Raw genomic sequence first — 18,188 nt, 5'->3', positions numbered from 1 at the left:
CCCCCTCCCGTCAAAGCTTCGCTCAAAGTATTCCCGTGCGAATATCGTGCGGCTCATTCTCGGCCGTGACACACTCATTGACTATGGATACCCGATGGTTATCACACCTATGATTTCCATATTTATTAAGGAGGTTTGTACATGCATTATATGTAATCAAATTAATTATTTTATTTAAAAAACATAACGTGAGAGAGTGTAAGTGCGTGTCAGACGTTACGACCTCTTTAGCCAATTTATAATACCATTAAGCGAGAGAAATCACATTACGAAAAAAATAAGACATACAAAATACACAAAATAAAAAAAATCATGTATAAATAACCAAGTAGAAAATAACCCAAGTAGAAAAATGTTTAGAAAAAGCTGGTCAAACTTAGTTAAAAAAATAATTGAGAATTGTTCAAAAACTGATTAAGTACACCGATATAATTTTCTATTAAGTGTATTTGTTCAAATATTATATTATATTATATATTATATTATATTTAAAGAAATATTTTGTAAATTTATAAATTATTTTATACTCACAAATATTTATATTAATATAAGGAATACTGAAATTCTATTTTTTATTTTAAAATCATAAATAAAATGAGTTTAATTTTGAAAAAAATACTTTTTCTATAAATTCAAGATTTTTTTATTTACAAAAGTATAATGCTTTTAAATAAAAAGTAATCATCATGTACATGTACATAAAATCATATTCTAAATACAAATTTAATTTTTTCAGATTTTTTAAAAATAGGAACAGATTATATAAAAATTAGTTAATAATTTCTAAAAACTAGTTAGAAATTGATTTACTCTCTAGTTGTTATCTAAACAAACTATCCAGTAACCAATAAAACTGACCAGATACTAGCTAGTTTCCAATTTTTTTTTTTACTTGGAAAGTGCATGTATTTGATGTAATTTAAAACGGTTATTTAAAGTCCTTGATAGTGCTAAATAATTATGAGTTGTATGGTTTAATTATTTTTTATTTTTTTATGTATATAATTCCACTTACAAACATACATTTCAAGTGCGTCTCAAATAAGTTGAAAATCTGAAAATATCAAATATCTAATAGTATTTTCTTTATTCGGAGGATCGTCAAGATGCAAGATATCTCTCGTTTGAAAAAACATAAACAGAGACCGTAAGAAATCTGTTTTATTTATTTTAACAATATCATTAGCGATTACAAACTTGTACGTCGTGCACGAGATCTCACGTAGATCTTCAACTCGGGAAACAGACCCGATCGAAATAACTGTCGCTTTCGGCGACGTAACGAGGATGCAGAAGGTTGCTAAACGGTACCAACGAGGGGGAAGTTGTGGCACACCATTAACACCAATTGTGGTTTCATCAATTTTCATTCACGCGGCTTTTGGATCGGTACCGGACAGCAAAGGTGTCAAGCGTGACGCTCGGCAAAGCGACGATTTTCGTCGGTCAGCCACGTTTACCAGCTGCGCTCCATCGTATCAAGGACAGTCACGATTATTTCGTGAGCGGATGCGTGCGGTAGAGTCAATAATTATTCTGCAGCTTCGTGTGGTCCCGAACGTTGGCTCTTATAGCGCCAAGATTGACTACGTCGAAACTGCGTGTTACCAGAACAGAATATATGGCACGTGCATACATATACATACATATGTATATATATATACCCTGCACATTTGTCGCATACAAAATCGATAATGACCAATGGCAGTCACTTAGCACCGATATTAATTAACTAATTGGCCAGAATTAATTTATCAACAACGAAGATCAACAAGCATCTGCGAAACCATATATTATAAACATATATAAACGCGAAAATGTATTATATGTCGTAATTGTAGAAACTTATTATTACATTGACGATGCGAGGACGAGCGGATCTATAATGATATCACGATATCAGAAATGTTAATTAGTGATTCCGCGAATCACGTCGACTTAGGCACTAATTAACGCGCACGTCGAAGAAGTTTCGAGCCGCCGCAGCCTGCGTCGCAATATATCGTCATGCAGTTAGTTCCCGACGATAAACAACAAACTACCTTCAGGCAGCGGTCCTCCATATCTTTCGCACGTTACCGCGTTATTCCTCAAAGACGATGGTAATTGCCCCTCCTGCGCAATATGCGTTACTTACGTATCTCTTAATTAATTCGTGCCACGACCCGCCCGGGAATTATTTCCACATCGTCAAACTCGCGCACTCTCGTCGTCCTCCCCCCCCTCCCCTCCTCCCCCTTCCCGGTTTCCGTGGCTCTTCGTCGGAGCGCCCCGCCATCCTCTTCGCCCCCTTCCGTTTTCGTCACCCTCACGTCGTCCTTGCTCCCGACGTCGGCGTTTAAGCAGCAGCTCGCCGTCGAAGGAAGCTTATCTAATAGTCACGTCTCCGCCTCCGCACGTAAATCAGGTAATATCGAACATCCGATAACTAATTAGCAACTTCGCAGCGCTTGCATGTCTTTAGTCTTTACCAGACAATCACGTATCAGCAGAAATTATGTCGTTAATCATAAACGACCGCATTTCGCGTATATTTTGCAATGGTGGTTTTCAATATGTAACGTTAAATTGATCGCTTTTGTTATTCCGTCGTGCAAAATGATGTAGAATAATTATATGCGGTATTTTTGCATCTAAATGGCCCGTATGACGTACCCAGCTAGCACGGGCAATCCGATATTCGATGTTTACATATGTTCGATATGTTTGTGGGTGCGAGCGTGTGTCTGAAATAGTATCGGATGGTTTATTCAAAACGTCGCGTCCCTGTGGGAAAACGTTACGTCTGTCTCTTCTGTATTTGAACGAACTCTCGATAGCCACAAATCGCATCAAGATTACAATAATTTCTCACTCACTAGGAAAATATCTAGAGTGGTAGTTTGATTTTGAGAAATGAAATCTCAAGAACCTGTACAAGAGCTTTTTAGATCAAATCCAAAAGTGGTCCCTAAAATAAACTCTGAGTCAATGCAAACCAATGCATTCGGGACCAAAAGTTATCTACATCGCAAGTCTTATACAAGCGCTTTCCAAAAATCCATACAATTTCCCAAAATCAAACTATTACTTTAAATACTTTTCTAGTCGGTGATATTTTAATTTTTTTAATAAGAAAAATAAAATAGTATATTATTAAAACAACAAATATTATCTCTCAAGGTAATATGCCTTTAAAGTGTATACTAATGTACAAATCATTACATTTATGTACGTTTTACATTTTTCTCTTTCGTATCTATCAAAATCTGTTATGTTTATATTAGTCAGATAATTCTAGACAGGATCTCTAGTATCACAACAGCGTGTATATTTAATTAACTTACAATTCGCAACCACAACTTCTAAACAATGCTCGAAGAGATACTTAGTATAAGATTGGTTAAGGATCCGTAATTAAAAAATTGAAATGTTAACGAGGCGCGCGCAGGCTCGCATCACATTCGAATAAAAATTTTTACCGTTTCTCACGGTCGGAAACGATCGACCGCTAACAGCCTCGGGAACATTCTTGCACAGTGCAATTCTTCCGAGACGTCGCGCTAATTTTATCCCGTTATGTTTGGTGAAGCGAGCGACACGTGGCGATATAAGTATCTCTTGAAACTAATGAAGTATAATGTACGTAACGTGACGTCTCCATCTACGGCGTTCTAGTATAACGTTATTTTCGCGACGACATTACTTCGTACACGTTGAACACGCCGTGATGCCGAAGGAACTCTTCGTAATCTTTGACCGAAGCAATATCGACGTTATTAAATATATATTACAAATAAATGTAGCATTCGCGAATGCGCGTATTTCGCGCTTCAGTACCTTTGAGAATCTTTCATTCGCTTTAAATCTCTTTTGGAAAAAGTAACATGTACTTCATATGTTCCGTCAAACGTGTACTTTCAAGTATATTGACGGTAAGATTGATTGGTTCCGCTTACTTGCTTAAATATACCCGACTTCCAGTTTTTCTCAAGGAAAATCCAACACACCCTTCAAGTTTGTATCTCAATTGCTCACAGATCGGCTACCGCTACCAGCGGAATCCTGCCTAACGATGTTTACTCTCATCGGCAGTATGACACCTTGGGCGATGCCGTAGTGTTCATATGCATCTTTGCCATAAGCCATGTTCATGTTCTCCTCGACCCATTGATCGGTCGTCTTGCTTATGTTTAACGATGTGCTTGTCGGCGAAGCGACCGAGGATGTGCCCGCGATATTTTGCAGTGTGTTGAAGCTCTGCATTGCTAAGTGAGAAGCGGCCGTCTTAGCGGGAGCAATCGGCGTCGTGATTTGCGTATAGATTGGTGATGAGCCTTCAACTCGACCAGGAAGAGGGCTGTTAGGAGACTGAGACTCGGTTGGAGATGCACCGCTTATCGTTGGCATCGCCGGTATCGCTCTGTCAACTCGAGTGACCGATGAAGCGACCGGCTTCGTCGCTCGTGAGGTCGATAACGAATTATCCGCTGCCATCGAATGCGAGGAGACGGACGTTTTTCCCGAAACGCGCGGATCCTCCGTTTCCGAGGTCCGTAAAACTGTCGCGGATTGTGCTTTCCTCGCCGAATCGGCACGATTAACCTCGGCCGATCGCGTATCCGAAAACGGCGCCGTGTGAGCGCGATTTTTTCTAGCCGGGATTTGCGGACTCATCGGTGCAGCTCTATTTCCGTTGTCTAAAATGTTCGACGTCGTTTTCGGTGGCGATTGTTTGACGGGGAAAAAAGCAGTAACCGGCAACGCGGAAAGAGGTGATTCGTCCCGGGAGTTGTTAGCGCTAGTCCTCCCGGAATCCTTGACGTACCGATCATTAACGTTAGGCACGGAGAATGGAAGATCGCTCGAGGAGAAATTATTCGTCATCGACGATACGTCGGTCGCGACGTTCGTCGAGGCTGCGGAAAGATCGTGAGCTGCCCGATCGCTGCCGTTACTCACAACGGCGAGGTTCGGATCGCCGTTGGGAAAGCTGGCGAAGCGCGCGATCGTTTCTCGCTCTTCGGCCACTTGAGGCGCGAAGGGTATTTTCCTTTCGACGGGTTTTACGGGCACTCTGTTTTTCGACGCGACCCGACCCGTCGCGACCCTACCGCTGCCTCTTCTCTTTCTACGATCGTTCGTCGCGACGCTCGGACGCCTCTCCGGGAAATGCCTGCCTCTCATGGAGGTCGACTCGGTCTCCTCGCTTCCACCATTCCCGTCGTTGTCCCTGTCTTCATCTTCATAGAACTCCGAGTCTTCGTAAATATCCGACTCGTCCCCCTCATTCTCTTCGACGATCGCGCTAGCTTGTATCCACTCTCTGATACGGTCCTTCTTCTTCGAACGATCCACCGTCGTCTCGATGCCGTACGTCGTAAGAGTGTGGAGGAGTTGGTTCTTCTCCTCCAAGGAACTGTGGAAGCTGTACATAGACGGACAAAGCTCGTCCTTCTCGTCGGCGCCGCCTACGGGATGTAAAAAGGAATGTCGCTAAGATATCGTGACATATCGCCGATACTATCGATGCGATGTCAACTGACCGTTTAACGTTTTTTCGACTCCGAGTTTTGCCAGCCATCTGTCTTCTAAATATTTATTTACTTCCAACACGCTGACTGGTCGTTTTTCAGCCTTCGGGTCCAATAATCTCTTGAACATTCTTTAAAAAAAATGTTAAAAATATATAAGAAACGAACTGAGTTTTTTTATTTATTTATTTATACATTTTGTCATAAAATTGTTATAATTTTTTATTAATAAATTCTCACTGCTTGAATAACAATATTCTTGAAAATCTGATGATAAACCAATAACGAATTCTGAATGAATAACAGCCAACTATATCGTATTACGCGTCTCGTATTCGAGATGTTTGCGGCGCTTAATCTCGCATTCTCGGATTCCCGAGTAGAAACCCACCTCTGCGCCCGCGAGCTGATCAGCTGAAATAATTTCGGCTTCTTGGCGATGTTGAGCGTCGCGTTGTGCCAGTTTTGATATCTGGTGTAGCGCGGATCGTCCATCGCCGCCTTCTGCCATGGCAGGCATCCGGTCAGGCAGACAAATAGGACAATGCCGAATTGCCAGACGTCGTGCGACGTGCGGGCTCTGAAAGTCAGCCATCCATCGTCGTTAGAATGTATATCTTCAACGTCCAAGCTACATCTCGAGTATCATTCATGCGCATCTTGTCGTTTTTGTCGTCGCGTTTTGTTTTACGGTCAATTAAAGTTTCGTTCCTCTGGAACTATGGAATGTTAAAAACATAGAACTCTGAAACTTTAGAAGCGCGAAGAAAATAGAGTAAAATCGAATACTCATTTTCGCAATACATTTTCGCTCCCATGATAGATGCAGTTATGACCGATGGAACCAAGATAATCGTAAATTTATATTTCCTTATCATAACATAAATTAACTTTAATCTTGATTTAACTTACTTTTTATGACTTTTCAATTCAAAGTATTGAAAGGAAAAATTAAACCGAGATTGAAATTAATAGATATTGGTAGAAATAAACGTAAAAGTAGATTAATAATTCCTGGAAAATAAGATTTTATCCAATTTTATCCTATTTTCCTAGAATCCTTTTTTTCAATCGTTTGTATACATAAATATCACGCATCGTTAACAATGCTAAGCTATAATATTAATTACAGCGTATAATTACTTGTACGTCTCGTCAGTGTCGATCTGCAATACCTCGGGCGGCGAGTATGGCAGCCACTCGTTGTGCCTTCGCACGATGGTGTTAACTCGCCTGGTCTCGCCGAAATCGCAGAGCTTGATGCGCGAAAAATCGCTGCGAAACACGAGTATGTTGTCGAGCTTGATGTCACGATGCACCAGCTCGCGGCTGTGTATGTGATGCACCGCGGCGGCGAGTTGCCTAGCCACCCTCTTTGCGTGTAACTCACCCAACCCCGTCTCCGTCACATTTGACGTGAGATCACCTGAAAATCAATGGCATCGTAACTGAGACGTATTCCCGTGACAATATGAACGTCATGTTTTTTACAACACTCGACACTCATCTTGTAAATGATCTCGCGTCTCGAAAAATATTTATACCTTAGTCTCATTTTTCATTGTAAAAAAAATGTGTAAAATGTGTAAAATGTGTAAAATATTATACGAACAATAAGTTATCATTTGTTTTATTTTAACAATTAGTCATAACTTTTTATTTTTTGAAATAAAATATCGTTCTACTCGAATTCTACACGAATAAAAAAAAACAAACTAAATTACGCAACGGAATCCAGAATTAAAAAGTTAACGAACGCGCCTGATTTAGGATAAGAGATATAAAAAACCGGCACGTGCACGTGCGAGCACGAGCGTCATGAGAAAAAAAAAAAAAAAAAAATCACTCACCGAGCGGGGCGTATTCCTGACTAAAAACGTAGAAACCGGCCGTCTCGAATGCCACGTCGTAGGTGGTTATAATATTTCGGTGCGCCGACAGATGTAACCCATAATGAAATTCCCGAAAGAAGTCCGAGAGGCCGGTGTACGCCTTTGGCAGTGCCTTCAGCACCATCTCGGTCTGCGTGCTGCGGTGCTCGGTCAGCAGGATTTTGCCGAACCATCCCTCGCCGACGATCTGCAGGATGTCGAACTCGTCGATCAGGTTCACCTGTCCCAGAGAACAGTTAGCTCTCGACGCGCTCTCGCACATGACGTGCACGTCGTGATCGATCGAGGATCGCGACGTCGCTACTTTCCGGAGCCGGATCGAGTGCCTAGGCCCGCGTCAGATCACAGTAATGGCGCTCGGAGCTCGAGAGAGACTTCGCGGGCTTCGGGGACAAAGGACGCGGCGCGAACGCACGCGGTGTCACGCACGAGGGAAATGCAATGCAAGGGAAAACGTGGAAGGGAAAACGTGTGTAGAGATCTAGACACTACCGAACCACGACAACGGTGCCGTTATCCGCCGTACGCTGAATACGACGCCGACGCCTGACGCCGATCTCTGCGCGACGTCTATTTTTACACCGACGCACGCTTCGAACGCACGTTTCGATCCCAATGCGAGCGCAACTCGACACACAAGACGGTTCTCCCTTAACACCGTTTTTCGTCGAACCGTATATCTTATTGCGGAGCGAGCGTCCACGAGTTTTTCGACTAGATGGGGCAAAAGCGTAAACTGCGAATTGCTTAAAAAAGTAAAATTATTATTTTTTATTATTTTTTTATACCTAATGCAATAGAAGAAATTTTTAAATGTGTGTTGGCATAAGAGAAACGAGACAAGATTCGCCGAATCTTCATTTATTTAGCGTTATGAACTGTGTCTACAAACACAATTAATTAAATGGACAATAATAATTAAAGTCAATCAAGAGAAATTTAATTTATTTTCAAATATCTCACGGATAATATATAAATTTTCCCGTATTTTAATATACATGCATAAAATGAATAAATTACTATTAGCGAAATATGGAGAACATAAAATAGCCATCTGCAGATGTATTTAATTAAAATATTTCACTCCTTCGATTGAGTCTCAGATGCCATTTAGATTCTGTGTCATTATCAAGAATGTAATCACAGAGGTATGAGTCTGTGTGATTCAATTAGTTAGATACAAAGTCACGGAGTGATCCAACAACGACGACGAGTCACGGTCGCAAACGTCGTCGTCGTCGTCGTCGTCGTCGTCGTCGTCACGGATCCTCTGTTAAACTGTGGAAACATTGGGGCATTGCCAGGCAGGAGAATGGCCGTTAGTCGAGCGAGTATAATGAAATGCTGCGAATCCTATTTCGGGATCTCAATGTCTCGAAACTGGAAAAGCTTCGCTACCGCCGCCGTTGTTTAGGCTTTATTCTCGAGGGAAACGTCGGGGACTTTGGGGAAATGCCACGCTGACAAAGGTAAATCCAATTGCGACCGCTCGTGAACGAGGAGGACCAAGAACGGAAGAACGCGGAAAAGTGTACGGGCGGTGTTACCTTCTCGAGCTCGAACTCCCGTATTCTGTGAATGGACCCTCCGATCGCCTTCTTCATTCCGCTCATCTCGATAATCCGTCGCTTTTTATTACCGAGAATAGGTTTTATGGTTCGACGCGCGGATTCAATTTGCTAGACGTTACATTCTGGCGGTCTCATGAATCTCACAGCGTCCGCCGGTCATCGTCCCCTTTCTCAAAGAGAGAAGAAGTCTTTCTCGCTCTCTTCGAAACACACCCGCCGATTCTGCAAAACACATTTTGATCGACGTATGAGATTAACGTTACGACGATCGCCGGGAGCGAGCTGACGCACGAATAATCGAGTTATCGCACGGCGAATATCCGCATTGTACGAATTACACGCATCGACGCGCGTGCATGATAAACAAGACGAATAGGATTCCAACTGTTTATGACAGTGGCGGTGTAGCGAGAAGTAGGACGCGATGGAAATCAGACGGGTATGTATTCTGTTGTAAAATGGAGAATCTCCCTCTCTCTCTCTCTCTCTCTCTCTCTCTCTCTCTCTCTCTCTCTCTCTCTCTCTCTCTCTTTCTCCGTAACGACGCGACATTTTATTTCCGACGGTAAACTGTTAACAGCCTGAAATCGCAATTCCGCGAGTGTATTTTGTACGTCGAAACGCCGGCTAGTATTTTTGTGCCGTGTACAATTGTTGCGCAATTGGGGCGAGAGAGGCTGCAAATTTCACGAGGAATGCCATATACATATAATTTGGCAGATCGCGCTCATCGACAATAGATACAAGATGAATATTTCCGAAACATTTCTAACCACTGGAAAGCGAGCGTGTTTATCCGATTCTATGACGTAAAGCCATTGCAACATTCGCGAATAATGAGTTTAAGCGAGAATTTTCATTTCCTTTTTTTTCCATTCGCCTAATGAAGATCAGCGCGCGCACGTGTCTCTCTCTCTCTCTCTCTTTCATCTCGCAAGATATATACAGATAATACACATTACGCACGAGAGAATTGCGATGTTATAAAACTCGAAAAGTCCAATTAAAACTTGAAGAGATGTAGCAGTTTAATTAAATCTGTTTTATTAAATCGGTCCTTTTGACTCGACCTGTGCGATTATTGCAGGGCATTATTGCACAAGGGTCTTCCCGTCCCTTGTTGAGAAGCACCGCTACACGAAAATCGAGAAAACATCCGCAAACACCCGACAAATGCATTTTATTCAAATCCCATCTGTATCGGCGACGCCGCAACTTACGGTTGATGGAGCTCACGGCGGATCGGTCCCCCGTCGTTATTTATGTAAGCGCCGTTCGCGATTCACGGAAACGCGAGCACGCACGGCACGAGGCTGTCCATGCAAATTTACGGATCGCGTGCACCTCTCCGCTTTCGTAATCCGTCCGCACACCCGGATTCGAGGAAGCACTTGGAGGCACGAAGGGGCACAATTAACACCACCGAGAAGGCGCGCGCGTCTCTCTCCCCCCGAGGGTGGGGGTTGGGGCACATCTGTGGAATAAAATCCGCCGCGGGAACACGCGTCTGGAGACTCCACGTTGAGAGATGCACGACGAGATATCCTTCTCTCTCTTTCGGAAATCGAGCTGCGCGGCCACGCACCTCGAATGATCTCACGACTGGTCTGCCGTGTTCGGTGCACTGTTTGCCTGTGTCTGCAGTATTTATAAAACGCTAACCGGAAAGCGCGGTTGGCGAGCTGATCTTGGCGCCTTGCCGGTTTGCCCGTGCACCCACCACCTCTTCCTAAGGGCGCGCACCATGTTGCGGTCATTGGTGAACCTAAACCTCATGCCAACCGGGATTCGGACATGCCCACTGGACAGAAGGGATTTCAAATAGTTAATTTCTATTCTGGACAAAAATTCATTTAGAATTTAAAATTTATTTAAAACTTTTTACTGTTTGAATGGAAAAGAATTTAATTGAAATAAATTTTAAATTCTGCTAGTTAATGTTAAAAATTTTATGTTAAAGTAATTAATGTTAAAAAACTCATAACTTCTAAATTATGGATACAAGACGTTTACAGTGTAATAATAATAAATGATAAAACGGTATTCTTGATGACCCATCCGAAAATTTACGAGCAATGACTTATGTTTTATTTATACGCGAAAATAATCATGCGTGTATGTCCGAAATGGAAAAATGCAATGAAAGTGGGAGTCTTTTTTGGCACAGTATCATTTAAAGAATTTTCTTTATCATTGCAAAATGTACCAACAATTGCAATTGTAAAAAATTAATAATTTTATAATTCTAACGCACAGAAATTTTTATTATTCGCCAAAAAATTTCATGTGGTATTTGTGTGCACAAAGAATTGTTCCATCGTTTATGTATAGTTTGTACATTTTTATATGATCGGTCTATTTATTTTACATTGCATACGCGTATAGTACGAATTTATGCGAGCGAGCAATAAAATTAAACATTCATCACGTCGGCTGAAATGTACGACGCTGCGTAACTCCAAAATCAACATGGAAGGATTTGTAATATTCATCGAATCGGTAAAATCCGGTTTCACTGAATACATCAACGCTGGTTATTATTGCAAAACTATTTCTTCGATTTTTTTTTAACGGATAGCACAGCAATATTAAACACTTCTCGAAAATTTATGAGTTTATTACCTACAAAAATTATTTTTATTTTTTAAATCAGTAAAAATATTTAAATATTTTATTTTTATTTATTTTTATGTATAGAATGCACAAAAGATGTATGTGTTAAAGATATATGTATAAACGAATTTCGAAGTTTCTCGAAGAAACATCATACGTCACTGCGTATTTAGATCGGTTCAAATCCGCATCACATGCCTCCACCATATTGGATACCATCTTACGACATCATGCGGAGATTCACAGAACATCATTAATAAGATTAACCGACCGAGAATATAACAAGTTTTTTGCCGAACGTTTATTTTCAGAGAACTACAATATTACGTATCTCTCGTTTTTATCCCCTTTTTTCTCTTGAAATTATCTATCACATGACGATAAATATAGAAAAATTCAACTAATCAACCGCATATCCTCTATCCACAATAAATTTTAATCTTAATAAAAATGTTAATAATAAATTTATTTATACTTAATTACATATTGTGCAATATGTGCACAATATGTAATTAAATATATATAAAAAGCAACCGCCAAGAATTGATAAGATTAGCGCAAAGTTTTCTCTAAAAAAAGACTGTCGTGCAGTAGTGCCCTCTCGGATTAATATTGTAGCTACAGCGAGAATCCAGTACGGATGATATTATTACATTATTTAGATACAGTAGCATTTATTTTCATGAAAAAAAGCGTAAAAAACAAACAAAATTCTTAAAAATCCTCGGTATGATTCAAGAATTCTCCCACCACGTATTAAAGTATTCTCCCATCAGTACGAAAGTATTTATCGCAAAATCGAACGCGTTCTATAGAAAATTTTGTAAAAGTATTTTTGTAAAAAAAATTAAATTTTACATATTTTCATTTTAAATTAATCCCTCTTTTGCGTTTTCTGGATCAAAATACACATTCGCATTTGCAATTTATTAATAATAGTATTAGGATCTAATCATTAGGATTTTGGCCCAAATCCTAAACCGGAGGCTTCATAGTACAGTTGTGACGTATATTTTAAGATTACGTCTATACGGATTTTTTACACATTGTCTACGTCATGTTTACGAATCATTTTCACAGAGACTATACAAACATATTAGATTATTATAGATAGGATAATACAGAACCCAATATAGAAAACCCAAGAAAAAAATAGTCAAATTTTAATTGTTAATATATCTGATTTTATTGTATTAATAAAAATACATTATATTAAATACATTATATTATATTAAAAATTAAAATGTTATAGTAAACAATGATTAAATTATCATTACACGTTCAAATAAAAATATCAATTTATTTTCTAACTAATTTTATATCACATGCATTTATCACATATTATACATGTTATGTGTGTGTGTGTGTGTGTGTGTGTGTGTGTGTGTGTGTGTGTGTGTGTGTGTATATCATATATTAATTTGTCTAAATAAAATATATAAATATAAATTATATAAATGAAATATATGAATCTTTTATGATCCTTAGATTACAGTTTACATAGAGGAAATTTTACATTTTTTATTTTAGATAACATTTTGTGCGTAATTTACATAGTTTACATAGCTTACGCGTAATTTATATTTTACTCGTAAACGCATAACCCTTTGTACTTCGCGCCATTGTGGTATGCGGTGGTGCACGAACTCGCCGCGAGATGGCAGTCGCGCCGGCGGGCGACCGGCTGGCGCTCGGAGCGCGTCCCGAGAGTGTCGTCGACTGCGCGGAGTACGTTCCACCAGCTTTCTCGTGTGTCACCGCGTTGTGAATGTGTGTGCGCGCGTCCATCGTCATCGTTGTGTCGTCGTCGTCGTCGTCGTCGTCGTCGTCGTGATCGCCGCCACCGTCGCCGTCGTCTCTTGGCGCCGTTCACGCCGTCATTCAAGAAGGAACTCTGGTGATTTAGTGTTGTGCGTCGGTTACGAGAAATCCGCAATCCCGGATCTCGCGCGAGATCGTAAGAGCGACGGGCTCGTCCGGATTCGAGAGAGCGAGAAAATAACGGAGAAACGGACGACCGCATGTAGAAGTACGCGCACTCCTGCGCGTATGTATGCGTGTATTCGCGCGCGGAGCGAGTCACTCGCGTGCGCCCATGCGTGTGTTGCGCGCGCGCGCAGCCGTACGTGAGAAAGCGAGAGAGGCGGTGGCGAATTGACGGAGAGGAGCGCACGGAGAGTCACGGAGGAGAGGAGAAGGAGAGTAGAAGGTGAGAGAAAAAAGGTGGGAAAAGTGTGTCGCGCGCTCGCGCGACGGCGACGCACCGTCGTCATCGGCGAGGAAGGTGCCCGGAAGTCGCCTTCTGCACGCGCGAGTATCTGCGGCGGCGGATAGACAAATAGACAAAGAGGGGAGAGAGGGTGACCGCGGGTGGGCGAGGTAGCCCGACGTAGGAGGGAGTAAAAAAGATAGAGAAAGAGAGATAGGGGGAAAGACGAGACCAGAACGCGGAGTGCCACGAAGTGGAGGAAGACGATTGCGTCAAGAAAGAGGAGAGGTGATCCATCAGCAGGCGCACGAGACGACGCATCCGCGAGACGGAGAACGGTAACCGGGAGAATACAGAGGAAGAGGGGGGGAGAGAGAGAGAGAGAGAGAGAGAAAGAGGGGGGGAGCGAGAGGATTGCGTCGCGGACGGAGGAATGCGAGGAGTGACCGAGCGGTGCCGTGTAAACACGCGTCTCGAGTGAACCGAAGCGGCTCAAGCCATCAGTGACGTTCGATGTCGTTGGCTTTCCCGTCACACGGCAGCCCCGTTCCACGGTTCGCGTCGTGGAACTCGTGCGGGAGGAGCACCAGGAGGACCCGTGGCATCGATCATCGTCGCCGCCGGCACGGCAGACACGAGTAAATGAATCCACATTACAAATGACGGTGGGCGGACTAGCTAGGTGCTGCTGGCTCGACTCGTCGTCGTCGTCGCCGTCGTCGTCGTCGTCGTCGTCGTCGTCGTCATCGTCGTCATCGTCGTCATCGTCGTTGTCGACGACTTCTTCGGTTTAACGGACAAAGAGGTGAGTGTCTTTCTCCTTCATCCCTTTCTTCTTCTTTCTTCCCCTCCTCCCGTCTCTCGTGAGTTGTACGCCTTAATTCTCTCCTCTACAGTCTCTAGTGGACTCTTCTGTAAAAATGGCTTCGGACATTCGCCGTTCGCGAATTGTTTTATTGTCCCTAAGCGGTTGTTGCACCGACGTATATGATGTATATGATTTTATTCCCGATAAGATAATTCCGGTATGATTATGCGTTAACACCGATAGCGAGCGCGTCATCAATGACAGTTTCCTGAATGGTCACATCGCGATAATTCGTTAGAGTTTTCATCGCAACGTCTTGTCGAAATTGTGTGACACTCAGCGTTAATTTACGAACGGATTAATTTGTTTTTAGGCTAACTTCGATCGCGCCGAGAATTCGATACGAAATGTAGTGACCAACGCCTTACCATTTCTATACGATAGACTTGATATATCGCAGTTACTGGATTTGACATTTCTGACATGAAATCGAATGACGCTGAGCATTTTTTTTAATTTTCTCAACGTCTTAATTAAGAATATTAAATATTTTTTAATGAATATTTTTTAATTTTTTCCAATTTTTGTATCTCTTTTTTCTTAAAAAAATCAATTTACATTCATTAATTATGCCGAGAGCACGGTTAAAAAGAGCAAACGTATCGATCATATTTTACCTTAAATTATTTGTGGGAGGATGATACCGTTTATACATTTCGCCTTGGCGGTAGCCAAAAATGGCACGTTATCAATGCGACATCGCGCTTTGAATTTCTACCTTTGAATTTCCTTACGAAAAGAGAAGGAAAAAAAAACAGTTCAAGGTAAACGTCTGGTATTCCTCCAAGTCGGGCGATTCCCGCCTGCGACGATGACGTTCCCAGGCGCATCTTCGAAAAAAAAAAAAAAAAAAAAAAAAAAACTTCGCGACGATGCACATCGATTGCATAACGGTCACATCGTAATATGTCGTCAGTATATTTACCAATAAATAGCGCGCCAGTTGTTAATATGGGCGCTATTTACGACGGTATCGTATGCGATAATATCGATCGCGCGGAGAACCTGTCGTCTTCCATGAGAGATATTCGGGTGGGTCCGTCGTGTATCCGATAAATTCGCAACGTCTCTCGTACGGTGGTCCAGCGATCTCTCGCGCACATTCGGATGGGTAAACACAGCACGAACGCAATGTAACACGATCCCCGCAAAGAGTCCCTCCCCCCCCTCCCTTTCTCTCCTCCCCCTGGGAACCTCGAATACGTATTCTCGGATCGCTCTGTGCTCTGTGTACATTGTGGAGAGGTTCACGAGGAAACAATAAGTTTTCATAACAATAAGAACTAATCGATTATCTTGGAAATTCTAGAAACTCTCGGCATCTCTGGAGGATCGTAGATCCTAGCGAGATTCTTTATAAAGGATGTTGCGCGAATCGCGTTCGTTATCACGACCGCGACGGGGAAAATTTGTACGAAACGTTCCGAATGCGGATGATTTAATTCCGAGCAGGCTAGAGGAGCTATGATTGCGTTTATCGTTTGCGAAATAATGCTGATATGAATATTTTATACTTTTGTTTTCCGGGATGCGATCACGTTGCGCAATATCGCGATAATAAAGCTGGGAGGAAGGGATTTTAAGTAAAATATTCATTCCTAGAGATAAATAAATTGTGCTTTATTTTTAATTTGATTCAATAATAATCAATGGTAATAATTATTGGAGCTATTATTATAATAACGATTGATGTATAGCCGGCTATCATTAATAAACAAGTCGCATATTCTGTTTAATGTATATGCAAGTTGGGTGAATTTTATTAGGATCAGAGAATGCTGATAAAATATAAAAGGATTTTACGAACATTGTGTGAAATCCTTCCCATTTCCCTTTATAAGTTCTCTGTTTCTACAGAAGTGTTTACCATTTACACTCTTTCACGTAAATTAATATCTTGCTTTTGAATAACTCAATAAAATTGAACATATAAAACATTAATTACCTTTAACAGAAATATGATTTGAATTTGCTTGAAAGCCAGTAGGTGGCGCACAACAATCTGAAATTTAATAACGTTGTTTCCAATGCTTAATATCGAATATAAATGAAACAGATGTACTAGGAAAATTAATGTTTGATTAATTAAAATTAACCGAAGTTAGAAACGATTTCGAACCATGAAAATATAACTCTTGATGTTTTTTCCCGTCATGAGAGTTTTTGCAATAACTTTTTGCAAAAGTATTTTAGATAAGTGATGCGATGTTGTAAAAATAAGGAAAAACGATTTGCGTCACGCAAATTTTATTTCTTTCGAGTTTTTCTGCGAATATCATGCGTAAAAAAATTAATATTTACGATTAATATTTAAGATTTACGATTATCGATCCATGAACTATTTTTTATATATATATAAATTTTTTTATATATATATATATATATATATATATAATTTATCAATTATTGCATTATGATAATCAACATAATACATCTTTTCTCATACAGTATAAGATTTGTCTTCTTTTATTGTTTTATCCTACGGACATCAATATTTGTCATTGGGCGAATGATTCGCGAAGAATAATTTTTTGCTTTCATGGAATGTCTTTAATTTAATAAATTTAATTTAATAAATTATAATTATAAATTTAAATTTAAATTTCAAGATTTTTAAAACTAAAGTGAATAATGAATAAATTTGTTAACCGGATGGCATTATTCTTAATTCATTGCTATTCGATATTTCTTCATTTCACATTTATTATATCAATGGAACTTCATCTCAACAAAGTTCACATAAAGGATTACGTAAGCTTACATATTTTTATAAGTTTAGACGAGGCATTTATAAAGTTTGCACGAAATGGATATTTTCACAAGAAGTGTTGTGTATTATCTTTAATGGAAGAGGACGTTTCACCTTACAAAGTTAAAACTTCAAAGTGTCAGACCAGATCAAGTCGGAAATTTCAGACTAAATAGTTAGACATTATATAATTAATTGTATAATGAAGCTAATAAAGTTCTCGTTATTGGCGGCGCTCAGAGATATTTCTCTCGTCGCGACAAAACGGAAATGTTAAGACAGATTGTATCCAGAGACTCCACAGACAGAAAAAAAAACCGATCATTCCCAGATGAATGGTTTGGCATTCCTGTACGTCGAGCCTGAGGCATTTGAAAAAAATTCAGCGAAGCTACCACGTCGATCGTTTCTGCTCGCTAATTCCGTTCGGGGCTTTTCGCATATTTATCTTACCAAGCTTTTTAAATGGATTTAAGGGATTTCCCTTCACTAATATTTTTACTGAAACACTTTCTACATCTTTGACTATTAAAATTTTATTGAAGCGAAATTAAGTAAAGAGTTACATTTCTGTCTGCATCTTTGATAATTGATCCGTTTATTTCAAAGAAAAAGACTATTAACACATGCTTTTGCTGCGAAAAAAGATTTATCCTTAAGATACTCAAGAAATATGTAAAGGTTAAAAAGACAGGAAATAGAAGTGGGACACTGTGTGTAATATATGATATTCTTGGAATGCTCTATGCCTATTCATATGTTTCATCTGTGTT

At 40.5% G+C, this 18,188-nt stretch overlaps 2 protein-coding genes across 6 annotated transcripts in view; one reads left to right on the top strand and one right to left on the bottom strand.

Annotated features, from left to right (window-relative positions):
• Positions 1 to 18,188, top strand: part of Snrk (SNF related kinase) — a 113,905-nt gene that overhangs the window by 79,150 nt on the left and 16,567 nt on the right. The window contains exon 1 of one of the 3 annotated variants that reach the window (XM_089077523.1): positions 13,212 to 14,603. The exons of the other annotated variants lie outside the window; for them this stretch is intronic. The gene's annotated coding sequence lies outside the window, so the exon portion shown is untranslated. Of the gene's footprint in view, positions 1 to 13,211; positions 14,604 to 18,188 lie in introns of those variants that run through there. 3 annotated transcript variants of the gene reach the window in all.
• Positions 1,144 to 10,600, bottom strand: LOC105433928 (uncharacterized). Of its 3 annotated transcripts, XM_089077529.1 has the most exons (7): positions 10,197 to 10,600; positions 8,953 to 9,198; positions 7,364 to 7,625; positions 6,657 to 6,939; positions 5,905 to 6,093; positions 5,526 to 5,644; positions 1,144 to 5,450 (listed from the first exon to the last, which is right to left on the bottom strand). In XM_089077529.1, exons 2-7 carry the CDS (start codon positions 9,016 to 9,018, stop codon positions 4,006 to 4,008), a joined length of 2,364 nt encoding a protein of 787 aa, XP_088933655.1. In that variant the 5' UTR covers positions 9,019 to 9,198; positions 10,197 to 10,600; the 3' UTR covers positions 1,144 to 4,005. The 3 variants fall into 3 exon arrangements, with proteins under 3 accessions (XP_088933655.1, XP_088933657.1, XP_011647738.2); XM_089077531.1 differs by lacking the exon at positions 8,953 to 9,198; XM_011649436.3 differs by lacking the exon at positions 10,197 to 10,600 and having other exon boundaries at positions 8,953 to 9,643.

The sequence above is a fragment of the Pogonomyrmex barbatus genome, unplaced genomic scaffold, assembly GCF_055798465.1.
Source record: "Pogonomyrmex barbatus isolate J1 unplaced genomic scaffold, ASM5579846v1 scaffold2, whole genome shotgun sequence".
NCBI classification, from domain to species: Eukaryota; Metazoa; Arthropoda; class Insecta; order Hymenoptera; family Formicidae; genus Pogonomyrmex; species Pogonomyrmex barbatus.
This window is presented reverse-complemented; position numbering and strand designations above follow the sequence as displayed.

Excerpts from the sequence above, each read along its gene's own strand:
- LOC105433928 (XM_089077529.1), bottom strand. The coding sequence starts at position 9,018 with ATGAGCGGAATGAAGAAGGCGATCGGAGGGTCCATTCACAGAATACGG. Across the intron at positions 6,940-7,363 it reads TCAGGAATACGCCCCGCTCG|GTGATCTCACGTCAAATGTG; the intron begins GTGAGTGATTTT and ends ATTGATTTTCAG. Across the intron at positions 5,645-5,904 it reads ATCAGCTCGCGGGCGCAGAG|AATGTTCAAGAGATTATTGG; the intron begins GTGGGTTTCTAC and ends TTTTTTTTAAAG.